At 49.1% G+C, this 16,553-nt stretch overlaps 1 protein-coding gene across 3 annotated transcripts in view; it reads left to right on the forward strand.

The window, feature by feature from the left end:
- Positions 1-1,665: 1,665 nt before the first annotated feature.
- VANGL1 (VANGL planar cell polarity protein 1) overlaps positions 1,666-16,553 on the forward strand; it is a 36,401-nt gene continuing 21,513 nt past the window's right edge. Inside the window, exons 1-4 of one of the 3 annotated variants that reach the window (XM_068697912.1) lie at positions 1,666-1,829; positions 7,319-7,612; positions 9,136-9,262; positions 12,004-12,611. In XM_068697912.1, the coding sequence (XP_068554013.1) occupies positions 7,530-7,612; positions 9,136-9,262; positions 12,004-12,611 (818 nt within the window). In that variant the 5' untranslated portion in view covers positions 1,666-1,829; positions 7,319-7,529. Of the gene's footprint in view, positions 1,964-7,318; positions 7,613-9,135; positions 9,263-12,003; positions 12,612-16,553 lie in introns of all 3 variants that reach the window. The other 2 variants (XM_068697921.1, XM_068697931.1) reach the window with 2 other exon arrangements.

The raw sequence follows: 16,553 nt of genomic DNA on the forward strand, positions 1-16,553 counted from the left end.
TGGAGCATCTGACACACCAGGAGAGGCTGGGAGAGCTGGGATTTTCCAGCCTTGAAAAGAGAGGTTTCAGAGGGGAATCGGTGTGTATAAATGTGTATTGATGTGTATAAATACTTGATGCGAATAAAGAAGATGGATCCTTCCTGAGAAGATTCTTCTCAGTGGAACCCAGTGAAAGGAAAAGAAGGAACAGTCACAGATGGAAATACATGGAATTCCATTTAAACACAAAACATTTTTACTGGTTCATTTCATTGGTTGCATGTTTTACTGTTCAAACCCTGGAATAGCTTGCACGGGGGGGCTGTGGAGTCCCCATCCTTGGAGATACTCAAACCCTGACTTGGCACAGCCCTGAGCAACCTGCTCTAGTTGACCCTGTTCTGTGTGAGGACACTGGACCAGATGATCTCCTAAAGTCCAGTCCGGCTTAAATCATTCTCCTGTGAATCTGAGATCTGCTCTGGGTATTCTTAAAACAAACAACCAGGAAACTAGCAACAAACACCTCTAATCCTGCCTATTCAGTAGTGATACGCTACGCTGACGTAGCTTAGCACTTCACAGATTTCTAAACGATGACCCTACCGCACAAGTAGGTTGACTCATGCCAAAAGTTTCCTCATGTCTGAGCGGTTTAAACAGATGATGAAAGATAAGCATGTAACAGCACCTCAGTATCTGCCTCTGAGCCTGTCTTTAGTGTATCCTTTCTTTGCCAGTGTTTTGTTTAACAGCTTGATGCATGTGGGAGAAGGTTGCAGAGGGTCTGAAGTGTATTTGTGCCACCTGGGTCTGGACAGGGCCTAGATGCATCCCCAGCTGAGATCTCGTACTGATCTCCTTTCCTCTGGGTGCTGCAATGAGTCCTGCTGCTCTGAACCACAAAACTAGTATTCAGGAGTGAAATTGGTATTCAGGAATCTTTCAGATCTCTTAAAGTCCCTTCTTTGTGTCGAAGTTTTACTCCCTGAGTTTCCGTACCCTGTCAGGGCGGGCAGCATCCCCCCTTGTCCTCCCCACTCCGCACCAGTAAAACCATGAGTTTCTCCCCTGTCCATGATACACGGGTTGAATAAACTCTGTCCTGTTGCTTTTTGTCACGTTCCCTTGCTCTGAGCAGGAAAGCAAGCCGCCCTATAGTGAAGATTTGGCAGCCGGGAGCACCCGGTGATGCTCTCAGCTCGATGTCAAACACTTTCCAGGGCAGGGCGACCGTCTGGTATGCAGCAGGGTGCCGGGGCCACGGGCAAGTTTAGACACAAGGCGAGATGGAGCCTATTACTTTATACTGGCCACTTCCAGCCAGGTATAGGGTGGGTAAGGTGTACGGAGGTAATGGGATTGCCACACCAGAGCCATGTGGGGACGGTTCCTCCAACTCCTGCCTGCCCGAAATGGTGAAACCAGGCAGCATCGTGCTAGACGGTGAGTAGGGGACGGGTGCCACAAGCAAAGTTAGGGCGTTATTTTGGCAAAAAAATGGGAAATTTGAAGGGAAATATAGAAGATGTAAGGTACAGGGGCCGCGTGAAGGCAGCGCAGGAGCTGTCTGACAGGAGGCACTCAGTGCCCTTTGTGGGGCGGGCTGCGCCTCAGCAACTCGGGCACAGGATAGGGATCTGGAGGGGGATCCCTCTCAATTAATTGACGCAATTAATCGTTATTAAAGGCTGAGGAGGGCTCGGGGCCGGCCCGGGGCGGGGCTGCGGGGCGGTGCCGGGCACAGGAAGCGGAAAGCGGCGGCGAACGGCGGCCGCCGCCGGGGGAAGGCGGCGGCGGAGGAGGAGGAGGAGGAGGAGGAGGAGGAGCGGGCATGGGGGAGGCAGGTCGGTCTGTCCGTCCGTGTGTCCGTCTGTCGGTGAAGGGGAGGAGGTGGCGAGGCTCATAGCCTGGCAGGGTGAGCCCCAAAATCGTGGGCGCTGAGCTGAGAGGCGGCGGCTGAGCTGCGGGTGGGGATGAGGTGGGTGCAGGAGGTGGGTGCTGCCCGGCAGAGGGCAAAGCCGCTGGTTCCCCTAAGGGCACCCTCGGCACAGCCCCTGCAAGCCAGACCCGTCCCGGTTTGGGCTCTTATCTGGGCTGGGAGGAAGGTTTCTTAGGGTTTCTGAGCTCTCCGCTCGCAGGGCGCTGGCAGCCCTCCGGCTGTCACGGCGGGGCTTTCCTCAGCCCTGGGTCTGTCAAAGCGCCTCGCCCCGGAGCGTTTGCAGCTCTGGGGAGTTCATACATTAAGCCGTGCTGCCCAGAGGAGCAAATTGGGATGTTTTGTATATGTTGTGTCACATACACCCCATCGCCGGCGTGTCCCAGCTCAGAGGAAGGCAGCTCCAGCATTGCTTCGGCCAACTCGGCTGCGAACGTGCTTGGCTCTCGTCCCCCTCTGGGCTTTGGCTTTGCAGCCGGCCGCAACTCCAAGACCACTACTGGCTCCGCCAGCACCTCCCTTGACCATTTCTGCTTCAAAATTAACAAGCGAGCCTTGCAGAGAGCCTCCCCAGAGAGCTCTCCCTGCGAGCCGAGGCGTTGGATGGGTTTCCAGCCTGCCTGGGAGCCACCCAGGCGAAGAGCTCGCTGCCCGTGGTCGCTGGCCGGCTGCCTGGGGGGGAGAGCAGATGCCTGAGCCGTGCCTGGTGCTGCTCACCCAGATACAGGAGGCCTTGTGGCTGCCGCTGGCCTCTTGGTTTTGGGGAGCGGTGGCGGTATTCGTGGTGGCCTTTGATGGATTACAGGCATATGCACCCAGGGAGGGCTTTACCACCACGAGGAGACCAGAGTACGTACTGGGGAAATGCTGGGTTGTGTGCTGTGGGGTTGCTCAGGGTCTGTGGACTCATTTATTTTTTTAAATCCAAATAGAAAACGTGGGAACGCAGGCAGTCTCCTAAAGGAGAGCGCTTTCACTAGGGAAACCTCTTGTGATTTGTAACCTTTCGCGTTATCTCTCTATCTAACTGCTCTGGCTAAAAATAAACTTTGGAAATAAGGTACAGGTACCGTCAGCTTGGATAGGCAGAGGCTGAAGCAATAGCCCCGGGGCAGATCTTGCCCTCATTGCTTCGGCAAGGCTGTAGGGCTTTGAACATCGGTATTGAAAACTCTTCCTACGCACAGTCTCGGGTGCTCTGGAGTAACGAGGGTGAGGCAACAACATTTTCTACCACGTTGCACGACTCCGGGATTGAGAGGTGCGTTTGAAGGTCTAGCAGCATGGGAGACGTACAAGCGAGGAAGTGCAAGCTTTCACCACGCCGGCAGATTGGCAACCAAGGTATAATTTGCATGATTGATGAGGGCTCGAACGCCGGGTGAGCTTCACGAACTTGGACAGCGCAGATGTGGTTCTTGGAGTGGGCAGAGGACATCCTCCCCGGAGGTGCTTGACTGATGGGTCCCGTGCAGAGACCTTCCCAAGTGGCGGATCAGCTGCGTAGCGAGGAGCTGGGGCTTTGCTGGTGGGAAGCACCGCTTGCTGGGGTGGTTTTGGGGACAGCCTCGCTCAATTTTCAGACCTGCGCTGTGGCATGGCGTGATTCAACGTGCAGGTGGATCGCTTCAGTGAGCGGTGACCGTGCTTTCTGAAGTATCCGTGTCACGGACTGATGGTTTTCAGCCGAGGGGCTGGAAATTCCCGGGGGTTTGTGAGCTGTTTCTAAGAAGCCTGCGAGAAGCAGTGAAGAAAAAGGGAGCGTATTGCTGGAGGGCTTGAATTTGCTGACTGTGAAACATTTCTTTTTGGGATGTGGGGCTTGCAAATCAAGAACCGCTGCCATAGAGTAAAGGTCCCGGTTTGCATATTTCAAGGCCAAAATGAACCTTACTTAATGACATGCAAAAATAAATAAAAAGCTTTTGGAAAAACACGTATTCAAAAAAAAACACTTTGGTTTTTTGAGAGCTCGTTGGCAGTTAAAACTGAAAGCCTTGGCTCCGCAAGCAGATCACTGCGGGTGAACTCCTGTGCTTACAAATCAAATGGCTGGATCGGGGCCCGCTTGGGAAATTCAACAGCAAAAAGTTCCTGTGGCATCGCACTTCCAGGCACACGTAACTTCGTGAACCCGCTGCTAAACAGACCGTAAACAATTGCAAGTCCTACACCGGGTAGGAACGGAGCTGTGCAGGCAAGGTTTTCAAAGCGGAGCCGATGGGGAATTGTTCGCCTCAGCTTCGCAGGGGGGGAAACCCATTGGGAAAGCCTGGGATGTAAAAGAGCGCTCTTGTTTGCGTTCACCCTCTTTGATTTAAAGATGTAACTTGCTCTTTTTAAATTTCCCTTGGGCCGGGAGCCAAGCTGCACTGCCTTGAAGATGATCACAAGGCGAGCTTCATTGGAAGCGGGATTGGGCTCCCAGCGTGGAAAATAGCAATTCAAAGGAACTTTGGGGGGAGATTTATGAGCGTATGAAAAGAGGGAGTTACAATGAGTTGTGTAGCTGCGTAGGAACTGTAATTACAGTGATCTGTACAGCGCTCAGGGGTAACTACATTTCCTCGCTGCCGTGCAGGATGCGGCCGTCCATCCGTCTTGCCAGACTAGGGTCCCTGGATTTCCTCTGGGGCCTCTAGTATTGTTTCCCATTTAGTGGCTCACAGCAGGACGAGGTCTGCAGCATCCTTCCTTCGTCTGTCAATGAGGGGAAGGTGAAGCGAACGTCTCAGCCCTTCGAGGAGCAAAGGGCTCAGCGTCCGGCTGCACAGCACAATGGTTTGAGTGGAGGAGGACTTCTTTTCACCGGGGTGTGGGTTTTGCAGTTTGGGGCTATGATGCAAAATGGATCCTGAAAAGGATCCAGGACAAAAGTGTGGCAAGGGGGGAAGAGAGACTGTTTTTTCCCCTCTCCTGCAGTGGTGCTGTTTGCTCACTGGAGAGGAATGCGCCGTGGTGTGGAGGTGGAAGCTACTCACGGTGGCTTCTCCCCCAAAAACCCAAGGATATTGCAACCATGCCCTCAAGGAGGAGCTTGCTTTTGTGCAGGACCTGAAGATTTGCAAACAAACAGACCGTGCCTTCTGTGAGATGCGATGATCTTTTTGGGAAGCTGTTTGCATGAGCTAAATGGGGCTCTCAACTCACGCTTGTTTGTGGAGGGATGAGGCCCCGACTGATGGGGCTGCTGCTTTAGGCAGGGCAGTTGTCCCTGCCCAGAGGGGTAGGGTAAGAAAGGTGATGATTTGTGGCTCAGCAGTGGAGGTGGTAACAGATTTTGCTCAGTTTGGATATGGTCGTACTACCTCCAAGGCACGTGCCAGCTTTGCTCAGGCTTCAGCAGTGGGTGCTGCTGGGGTGGTGGCGAATCCAGGGCTGGTTTCTGGCTCTGGCACTCCGAGCTCCAACACGGGGATGCAATTCATCCTGCTCTTTGTCTTCCGTCCCCTCCCTGCATCACTGGGAGGTGGTGGTGCAGAGTTCCCTGGTTCATTGCGGCGCTTTTTGACCGCCGTCCAGGAGGCTGAACGTTTTTTCTGGGGGCCTTGCTGTTGACTTTTCGCAGAGCTATGTCAAAACCGTTGCTCGTGTTTACGCAGAAAATGAAAGTTGGCGTGATCCAGCCTGCCCCGACCTTCCTGTCTCGCTGCGAGCCTGCTCTCCGTGCCTGGGTGCCCGGCGCTGCCAAATGGGAGCTGCTTGCTTGTGGTTCATCTGCTTGCAGGTAGACGGGCCACCCGCACCAGCACAAAGCCTGGGGAGAGTGAGTAACCCGTAAAGATGTGCACCAGCAGCTCTCCTTGTTTTTTTTCCCGTTCCTATATCGCAGTGGGGTGTGTTTGTGAAGGCAGTGGTTGCTCGCAGAGAGCCTCTGGTAATGCCACGAGCAGTAAGTGGGTTAATCCTGCAATGCCTCTTAGCACCTCTTGTGTTTGGGAGGGTTTGGGTATTGTAGAGGGGGTTTATCCGAGGTTTTCTAGCAGGATGGAGGTAAAAATCAGCCTTTCTGAGCTGCTGGAGCCACGAGCTACAGGCTGTGCGCAGATCTGGGGCGTTGATGTGTTGCATCATGTGTCCCTGGCTCGGGGATTTTTGTTCCTCTTACAGTAATGATGTGATGCTTCAAACTGTGCCTTGGCTTTGTGTTTCCTTTGCCTATGGAGTCTGAATTCATCCTCGTTCCCCCCTTTTCCAAATCCGGGCTTTATGTTTCCATCCTTATTTGCCCATCCTGGATTCTGTGGTGCCTTCAAGGAGCTTTCTTGAGGCACCATATTCCCTTACAGCCTGGGGATTCACATCCACGAAGGCCAAGTACGAAGCCCAACTGCTGCTGTCGTCCCTCTCTGTTGGGGAAGGGAGAGGGTGGAAAGCAGTGGCTGATGGTTTTATTGCTAACAGCTTTGGGAAGTGCTGTGAGCAGAGCGTAACGGAGGGATTTAATTTAATTTAAAGCAGTCCTTTGCCTGCTCGGAGACTACTGCGTGGCTGTAGCCCCCTGTTCCGCTGGCGTTGGCTGGAGGGAATTTGGGAAACCAAATGCAAGGTATGGGGTTGGAAAGCAGGCGTGTGACTCCTGGGAGCTGTTAGGATGCCACCCAGTTCTTGACCCCAAAAAGCACGACCATCTTCTTCTGCCTTTTGCAGGTGGGATTTAAGCTTTGCTTCCATGCTGCAAGAAATGCTGGCCCATATAAGCCAGATGAGGATCTCTATAATCAGTTTTCACCACTGCTGTTAGTACGTGTGTGTATATATAGATCCAACTTCTAATGAATTTCAATTCTTCCAAGCCCAAATTAGCTCTTGGAGGCGAAGGTTGCAAAGAAAGGGAGGCGCTTGCAAGAGCCATCGATTGTAGAGTAACTAATGCTTGTAAAACGGGCACACCTTGCAGTTATGAAAACAAAGCAGGTTCAGACACGGTGGTCTGATCGTTTTCAGCATTTCTGCTGGGGTAGTCACCCGCCCCTTCCCCCAGGAAGAGCTGTCACTCTGCATCTGGTGGTGCTTGGGATCTGCATTAATGGGGTGAGAAGAAAGGGGGTGTGGAAGTTGAGCCTTTTATTTTATTTACTTATTTTCTGGCAATTCCCAAGGGGTGAATTTCTCCCTCTCAGCTGCTGAGCCTTCTTTATCAAGTGCCTCATGCTGTTTGTTACAGATTTTTGGATGAATGAGCTAGACTTTGCAAAACAGGGTTATGTTATCAGTTTGTTTAAGGATCTGCAAATGTGTGTGTTTCTCCAGACAAAAAAAGAGAGCGATCGGCCAGGATGAGCTTGTGAGCTGGGGACATGTGGCCGGGTGGAAGAGGGTGAGGGAATTAGCACAGCAGGAAAACTGTTTTGTTTTGCTTAGCATGCATTTCCATGCCTGTTTGTCTTCCCGCAGGCCGACCGTGAGGAGCAGAGCACCCTCCCTCCTCCCCATCTGGAAGGATTCCTGGTAAGCGAAGCGTCCTCGAGTCCCCACGGACCAGGCCTCACTGATGACTGGGAAGCAAAGAGTACCCAGGAAAGCACTTTTATCACGGACTCCACCTCAGGAGCACCAGGAACCCGTCTCTAAGTAAAAACCTCTGCTGCCGTCCGTGCAGACCCCGATGTCTGCTGCAATGGATACAGAATCAACGTATTCGGGATACTCCCACTACTCAGGTCACTCCAAAAAAGCCCACAGACAAGGGTAAGGAAGTGTTTATTTTTAATTACTTGCTGCTGTAAGCTAGGATGTGTACTCTGGGGAAAAAATATAAGTCAGGATGAAATCACTGAAGCTCCAGCTCGAGGGAAGATGCATGTGGAGAGTCCTCAGGGGGAGCCAGGTGACAGGATAGGAAGCAATTATGCCACTAGCTTAATGACATTCAAACTGTTGCACGCACGCTGGGGTCACGTATGGCCAGCAACACTGGGGAAGCGCTAGCAGAAGGAAAAGATCACTTAATTCTGCTCTTAAAGTGTGCGGGGTAAGTAGAGTTCTCTGGAGAGATGTGTCAGACTTCCTACAGTGATATTGCCACTTGTTTTCTATTTTAATGCCATTTCTTTATTGTGTAACAACAAGGCTGCCTTTCTCTTCCCACCATCCTCCTGGCGACTCTTTGTTGGTGGTGTTTTTTTAATAGAACTTGAGTGGTACTTGAGTCTACAGCAAGCCCTCTATCAGCATTGATTGGATTAGAAGCCAAGCTTTTCTGAACTCGAATAGCAAGTCCTCTTTCAGTCCTGGTAGCTCAGTGGCATCAAAAACCATCTCTCTCTAAAACATCTGATTACTTGGAAACTGTTTTTTTTTTTTTTCATCATCGTTAGTTTTATAATAGCCTGTGCTATTTGCAATCTTTGTAATTTACAACTGAGCTGGTCCAAAATAACTTTGCATTTCAGAAGCAATTATCCTGTGTGGTTGGAAAAAGAGTTCTTCCACAAAATTGTCTCTTTGCTTGCAGTCTGTTTCTTGAGTAAAACATTTCATTTGCCTTTCCTCCCTTCTCCTGTAACACCCGCAGCCCCCTGGTGCAGATTGTCCTTTGAAGTTTAGAATAAAATGTGGAAAGATGCCTTCGAAGATCCCAAAACTACATACACAATCCCAGAGCCTGCAAACAGGAAAAAGTCTCATCCCATGAAACCTTTAGGCTCTGGTAGTCCCAAAAGAGATGCAGTGGCAAGAGCTGGGATTTTGGATGCTCCTGAGCTTTAACCCAGTGCAGTGAGGGTCTCTGGTGCAAAGGCTGCTTTCCTCTCCAGGTGGGAAAGGAGGGGGAAATATTGGCGAGCAGATAGGTGAAAATCTCTTGAGATATTCTCAAATGAGAAGCCATGAGGTTTACAAGGGTATTCTGGCAGTAAGCACTGCCCTGCTACCTTTGATATTCTTTTAAGAGATTAGCTGGGGGCTGCTGACCAGTGGAAACAAATTTCACTAGTTGTCCTGTGGTGTTAAGAAGGTCTTAGCTGACAAGACTCGACGTTGCAGGAGCTGTCTGAGAAGCTAAACTGTCCCAGCCACCAGGCTGTAGGCTGCTCTGGGCAAGGTCACTGCTGCTTTGGAAGCTTGTTCTGTAACAAATGAAATCAGTGTTGACCAAGAGATGAGCAAGCAGGAACTATAACCTAATGCTTAGGGCACCTGCTGCCAGTACAAGGTGGTGTAATTCCAGGCCGTGCTCTCTGCTAACTTTCTTCTCCTCTCCTTTGGAAAAGGAGTCGCGACAGGCACAAATCGCCACGAAGCAAAGACGGCAGCCGATCCGAGAAGTCCGTCACTATCCAGGCACCTCCTGCGGAGCCGCTGCTGGGGAATGATGCCTCTCGGACAGAGGAGGGCCAGGTAAGGAGGGAGTGAAGGCACACCTGGAGTCTGGAACAGAGCAAATGAGTAAGGGAGGAAAAAAGCATTGCTCACGTGCTGTTAATGTGCTTCCACGACCTGTGGCTACCATTTATTCACTCATTAAGCCCAGGTCTCGATCAGTTTTGTCTTTCTGAGAGCATTATTTTTGACAGCACCAGTGCTGACATGACTTACCCCTGGGGCACTAGTTTACCTCTGTCTCCAAAGAGTGCCATCTGCTAAGGTCTATAGAAAGGTGTGTTTCCATCACCTCACCGTGCATTATTCAGGTCAATCCTTTCACCTGCATGTACTCTTTTGTCTTTAGATGGGATTTGCTTAGGGTAATAGTGTAAAATGTTAGGGCCAGGATCCCACTGGGGAGGAGAGGCATAAAGGTAATGTGAAATTGCTGGGAAGGGGAGAAAAAGCTCAAAACTCAGTGAAGCTGGTATGTTAACACTGGATTAAGTAAAGAAGGGAAAAATACTGGGTGTAGATTGCATCTAGGATGGATCCAGTAATCTGTGCTGTAGCAGCTGATGTGAAGGTGCATTCTCATTTTCAAATAATCACTGATGCTGCAAAACAGAGTGCAGGATGTTTCATTGACTCCTGGGTTGGACTTTTGGTATGTTAATTTTTGGCTGCGGGGCTTCACCTCTACTTAAAAAAATAATAATAAAAAAAGTAATATTGATGCCCAGTTTCCACCCAGATTATGTATGGTAGTACTTAAAACAGTATTCGTGTAGCTGCCAGTGGGCTTACTCCCTGTACATCCACATAGTATTTTGTAACCAAGTGTTTGTTTTCAGGAGCTGTTAACTTTGAATGCATATAAATGTCCAGGTGAATTTTTAAGCCCTTGTTTTCATGCAGACCTCCGCAGTGCAGTTCAAAGTCAAACAAAAATAAGTTGATGCATGAACAAGAGTTCTCTCCTGCATGTCCTGGGTTGCGTTCAGCAGCTTTGTACCACTTGAGATTTAGACTTGTAAATGCATGATTTTTCTGCTTGTGCCACTTCATATGGGAGGAGCTTTCTTAAGTGGTAGACTGGGACTGAAGTTGCCTGTTTTCTTCTGGGCTGTAGCCTTAAGCTGCTGTCATGTTTCAATCCCTTCTCTATTGTGCAGTTTCTTGTCAATCAAATGGGGGAAATTATGCAGAACTATTTCATACATAAGCATAAAATACTTGAAATGCTTAGATCACTTTACTGGAGACGCTGGCGAAAAGGAAGATGTGACATGATTATGCTCCCTTTCAGGACATCTTACAATGCAGATATAGTTCTGTTTTGATGAGAAATGGCTCAAAACTCAGATAAATTCAAGTTCCTGACTTTGGTTGGTCTGTCTCAAAGCCCTGCTGCAGTAGGCAGGGAGGTATTGGTGTCTTGAAGAGCATCAGGAGGTAAATCACTGGAGCTGTTTGTAGTAATGTTGCTGCCTCTGTCCACTCTTCTCCCAAGGATTCTTGAAGACTGTCTCCTGTAGCTCTTTTAAAGAGGTGAATAATGGTTTAAAAGTGCTCTGATACGTAGGAAGCCCTGTAGTTGTACATTTCTACAGCACTCTTATGTCTATAGGTATCATGCCTCGTGCTTAAAATGATGCCTCTTTCTTTAAAACAAAGTGCTTAGATCAGCGTACATAGCTGCCAAAGTCTGGGAGAAGGTGTAAATCCTATTAATGACATGGGTTGCAGAAAGATAGACTCAGGAGGGTGAAAGGAAGAGCAAAACGTGGACTTCTGAATGAGCCTTGCAGCTACAAAGGCGTCAGGTGCCAGGCAATAAAACACAGGCTTCGCTGCTGTTTGGTGTTTGTAGGAGGTATCAGGAGTCTTCTCCTGACCGAGTCACTTCAGCAGCAGCTATGAATCAAGTCCGTGTGTGTCAGCATAGCTCTTTGGTCTTGCCAGCAGCAGGAAGGAGCAATTGGAGGCATGATGGTGTGGGTGGCAGCCCTAGCTCGCCAAACTCCTCTGAAACAAGCTAGGGAAGAAATGAGGCTTTTGGAAAAACAAGATGTCACCTGAAGCTTGACTATATTGTAGTCTGTGATCCTCAAATTTAAAGCACCATACCTGCAAATATCCTCGTCGACCACCTGTAATTTTTTTGGTTTAACTAAGCTTTTATTAGCATGTCAGCTACTGAGGGCAGTGCTACTGTAGAGGAAGAAAAAAAAAAAAAGGAAAAGGTAGAGGAACTTGCTGGAAATGCAGTTGTTCCTCTTACTGATGGAAAAACAATGTGTGAACATGTTTTTGATTGTAATGACTGCAGCTGACCTGAAATGAAACTTTCCCTTCCAGGTGATTCTGTAATGCACTCGTACCACAAAATTTGTGGGGAAAGTGCTAGTCCTTGTTTTGCACATAGGACTTGATGGTTACTGCAGTTTCCAAGAGTTATGTCCTATTGCTTGTTAAGTGTGCTGGAAGAACTGCCTCTGGGGTACCCTGAGTGGTGTAGGAAGTTGAGCTACTTGCTCTACAGTTACAGGTTTTTAACACTTCATGTTTATAGTCACTTTTTTTGGACATCGTGCTGTTGTTTCCAAAACTTTGGTAATTTTTTGGGTTGATTCTTCAATATATTGAATGTTTTTCTTAGCAGACTTAAGTTTCTTGTAGCAGTCCTTTTCTAGGCCAAAAATGAAAAATAATAAAAGACGTGGAAGAAATAACGTGATTGTTTCACCGATGTTTTTCTCTTTCTCCTTTAGGATGACAACTGGGGTGAGACCACAACAGCAATCACAGGCACCTCCGAGCACAGCATTTCCCAGGAGGACATAGCCAGGATCAGTAAGGACCTGGAGGACAGCGTTGGGTTGGACTGCAAGCGTTACCTGGGTTTAACAGTGGCAGCTGTTCTCGGACTCCTCGTCTTCCTTACCCCCATCGCCTTCATCCTGTTACCCCAGGTCCTGTGGCGGGATGATCTGGAGCCGTGTGGTACTGTCTGTGAGGGCCTGTTCATCTCTGTGGCGTTCAAACTCCTCATTCTCCTGATTGGGACCTGGGCTCTGTTCTTCCGCCAGCCCAAGGCAGACCTACCGAGGGTGTTTGTGTTTCGGGCCCTCTTGTTGGTCCTCATCTTCCTGTTTGTGTTTTCCTACTGGCTTTTTTATGGCGTTCGCATCTTGGACTCGAAGGACACCAACTACCAAGGAATAGTGCAGTACGCGGTGTCCCTGGTGGACGCTCTGCTCTTCATTCACTACTTGGCCATCGTGCTGTTGGAGCTGCGGCAGCTGCAGCCCATGTTCACTGTCAAGGTAGTCCGGTCAACAGATGGAGAGTCAAGATACTACAGCTTGGGGCACTTGAGGTAGGTACACGCCGCTGAAATCCAGTGGTGCGGATAAATGTGGCTGTGCCACAGCGCAGAGTGCCAACTGCTTTGGTTTGTGTGGTACCTCTGGTTTCTGAATCTTCCCCCCGAGGTTTCCGAATCTTCCACTGGAGGAATGGGGAGAGGCTTCCTTGTGTGGCTGAGGCTGGTTTGTGCTTTTTGGTTGTGCATGCCAGGGATCATTTTGAGAGCCCCCCTGCAGAGCATCACTCTTCAGAGCCTCCTGACTGGTAAACCAGTCCGTTGTGTTCATGTGGCAGGGGCTGAAGGAAGTGGCCCTGTGTGAGAAGGCATTTGACAATATAACGTGCTAAAATGCAGAAAACATCTGTGTCCTCACTGCCCCATGCAGCCAAGAGCTGTGGAAGGAACCTGAATAAACATCCCCTGAGTCGAATTGAGCACTGTCACTCGGCTCCTGTGTGAGCCATTGACAGCTGGTTGAAATGCTTGTGTTCAGGTGTTTGAGCTCTGACACCTGATTTTGTGACAGGTGGGAGATGCCTTGAAGGGCGTAGACAGATAGCTGTACCCTGGGGTGCTTTCAGTGGCCAGGGACTCTTTTCTAAGATCGGGAGTTGACTGCATTTTTGTGTTGGCTCTGGGGAAGCTTCCTCTGAAGCAGTTGCCTTAACGTGGCCAAACTCCCAGCAGTTTGGACACATAAGTATGAATACTGGGACATGTGTAGGTGCAAGCTGCTGTTGTTTTTTGTTTTTTTGTTTTTTTTTTTTGTTTTTTTCTTTTTAGTGGTGCTGTACTTCTCTAGAATTGGTTCTGTATCATGATGGTACCTACTCTTGTTCTCACTGGTGTTGATCAGTCTGCTGGGTCGGATGTTGGGAGTGTTTGGGAGATGTGCGATATCTGCAGGTCTGATGCATGCCTGCTTCAGCCTTCCCACTGGGATTAATGCTTCCCTCTGCAGAGGTGCAAGAGAGGCCAGGTGTCTCAATCTCCTTCGTTCCGGTGTCCTGCGAAGGTGTCTAGAAATCTCTCAGTTCCTGTGCCCTGTGAAGCCAGCAGCTGAGCTCTGAAGATGATTCCCCAGACTGTGTGCGCGCTCAGGCATCTGTTCCACTTATCTTGTCCAGACCCCTACGGCATGCATATTTATTGCAGATGGAGAGATTAGTGTCTGCTTGTTTAAGTGGATGTAGGAACAGTCTCCTGCAGCCATTAGCTTAGCGATGGAATTGCTTTGAAGCAGATTTAGTGGTTGAAGCTCAAGTCTGGAAGTCGACTCCTGGATGCTGATCCTGGCTTAATGGGAGAACCCGTGATCTCGTGAACGAACCGGGTCTGGACTCTGCTGTATTTTCCTTCTCAGCAAAATGTGAAGCAGAGCCCCTTTTCTGTAATGGAAGCTCTCCAGTTGACTTACAGAAAGATCACCTTTGGAGGTTTAAAAAACCACAGTGGAGATGACTTTTTTTAATCTCAGAAATTCCTCTGTGGTAAGTGACAGACCTAGGGTGGCCTTTTAGACTAGGGTGGTGGAGAGAGCTACCAAAGATCCCCCCTGTACTGCAGTTGTGTGCTTTGAGGTGTGCCAGGACAGTTCTCACATGGGTGATTCAGCCCAGAAAATTCAGTCTTTGTATGTATGTACACACGAGTGCGTGCTTGGTTTGAGAGGGTTTGTTTGCTTGGTGGTATTGTAGACTCTGGATTCGTGTTCAGAGGAATTTAGATCCTACTTGTGCCAAAGTCTACACGTCTACCTTTAACCACACAAATAATCTTGCCATCGGAAACAAATCTACTTGAGAATCGAGACCTAAGTACTGAACAGCACATGTGTTAGAAACAATGCTCTCTCAGGTTTTCTCTTTGCAGCAAGGTTTTGGAATGCCTTGGGTGATTGCGAGGGCAGCAAGGACTTGTAAAACCGAGGGTGAAACCTGAGATGTATGAAAAATTAATAACTTTTCATTTGTTGGCAAGCTGATTGCAATTTTGTCTGGCATATTGAATCCAAACCGTGCAGAATGTGGATGCTTCAGCACCTTATGTTACAGGAGAGTCTTGTCAAGCACGTCTAATAACAGTGAAGTAGCCTTGCTTTTTCTTTAGTTTCTGGCAGCTGTATAACGTGTCTGTGTTGTCTTCACATCTTTGCTGAAATAAATAAAGGTAGACCTGTGCAGATCTGACTGGAGGCCACGTGTTGACAGTGAGTGTAGTTCAGGAAGACTGGAGAAGAAGCAGCCTCGTGAGCATCCTGGAGAGAGGGTCAGAGCTATGATGTATGATGTGTGTATTGCTTGTTGCTGCCCGTGGGCTCTTCCCGTTTACCACCATGTATGTTTGCCTCACCCCAGCCCTTTTGAAGGTGCCATAGATAGCTTGTGGGCTACCACCTGGAAGGAGGAAGCGTGCTTCAACAGGTATAAAAACCTGGCTGCCTCCTGAAATCAAAACCTTGTTGCCTCAGCCTGACCTTTTGTCATCTTTGTGCTCCCAAAGGTCTGAAAGGTTTGGTCCCTGCTTCCCCATGGATTCTGCCTGCCTTACCCATCCAAAAGATGCTCCCAAGGGGCTGGTATTGCGAAGGCTTTTGGGACATCTAACTTTGTGTGGCGTTGCTCCTTGCAGTAGCTTTGGATCTTTTCCATAGCAAAATTGTGGGTGTCAATCTTTTTAAATACAGACGTGAGCTTTCAAATTCTGGGTCTTTTCTGATGAGACAGAGGGAGCCGCTTTTTAAGCGTGAGGAAAAGAAACTCTATGGGGAAGAAGGGAAGAAATCAACATCTCAGCCACCCTTCTGGAAAACTGTGTTTTTGTGAGGTAGGGTAGATGGGATTTTCCATCCTTCCCAGCTCCAAGAAGCTGAATATGCAGAGTTTGATATTCCACACCATCCTTGAGAGCCCTGTGCCCAGGAGGGTAAGTGTATTTGGGAGTAGTTCCCCAAATTCATATTATAATTAACCTATTAATAGCCTGGCTTGGTCCCACCCCCAGTACTTTGGTTCTAACTTTTCTTTTGGGAGGCTCGGCTGCCAAAATGCACGTTCCCTTTGGCAGTGACTCAGAGTTTGGCAGGGGGAGGTAAAAATTAAAGTGGAGTCCCCATGAACGCGGTGCCAAGTCTCGGCTTACTGACTGCTCTGCTGCCTCCTGGCAGGAGGAGCTGCCCTGCCAGGCAGGGGAATGCTTTACGGGGGTACCTGTGGGCAAAGAGGAGGGAGGAGAGCAGAGGCAAGGAAGCAAAGCCTGGGAAAAATGCAAGAGAGGTTGGGTGGGGATGCTGGCGAGACTTTTGAAAGCAAGAACAAAGGGGAACAAAGGTGGGGAAGAGTGACAGGAGATAACTTTCCTGTTGAAAGGCTGATCGCGTTGTAAGCTGAGGCTTGGATTTGCAGCCTGACAGGTAGGGACATTGATGGCATCTGTAAGCCACAGTTCTGTTCCTTCTGGATGGTTGAGAAATAATCTAGGAAGGATGTTGCTGGAGAAAGCCCTCCTCTTCTGTAGTGAGGGTGCTGGACTTACTCCTTTCCTCTCCAGTGAGTGTTCTTCCCCCAGCCTAGAGCTTTGCTAGTCTAGACAGCTCAGGAAAATGAATGGCTTCAAACACACATGGTAATTACTGATCTTACACATTGACTGCATGTTGGGCTACAGCGCAAGCATGGCTTTCTGAGGTTAGAAGTGTCTTTGAGTGGGTCTTTCTCCTCCCTTTTTCTCATCCCTGTGGTAAGGACATGAGAAGCACATCTGTGATAGTTCATGTGTCTGTACGAACTACTGAGAGCTCCAATCTGCCTTTTTTTTAATGTCCTTCTTCATGTAAGCTTGTTGTTATGAACTGATGGGTTGAGAAGCCAGCTGGGAGGCCACCGTACAGCTTGGGAATCAGGATACAGCTTCTGCAGGCTGTTGTGAGCTGGGTGATGTTCTTTGTCCATC

This window comes from Anas acuta, chromosome 1, assembly GCF_963932015.1.
Source record: "Anas acuta chromosome 1, bAnaAcu1.1, whole genome shotgun sequence".
Classification (NCBI taxonomy): Eukaryota; Metazoa; Chordata; class Aves; order Anseriformes; family Anatidae; genus Anas; species Anas acuta.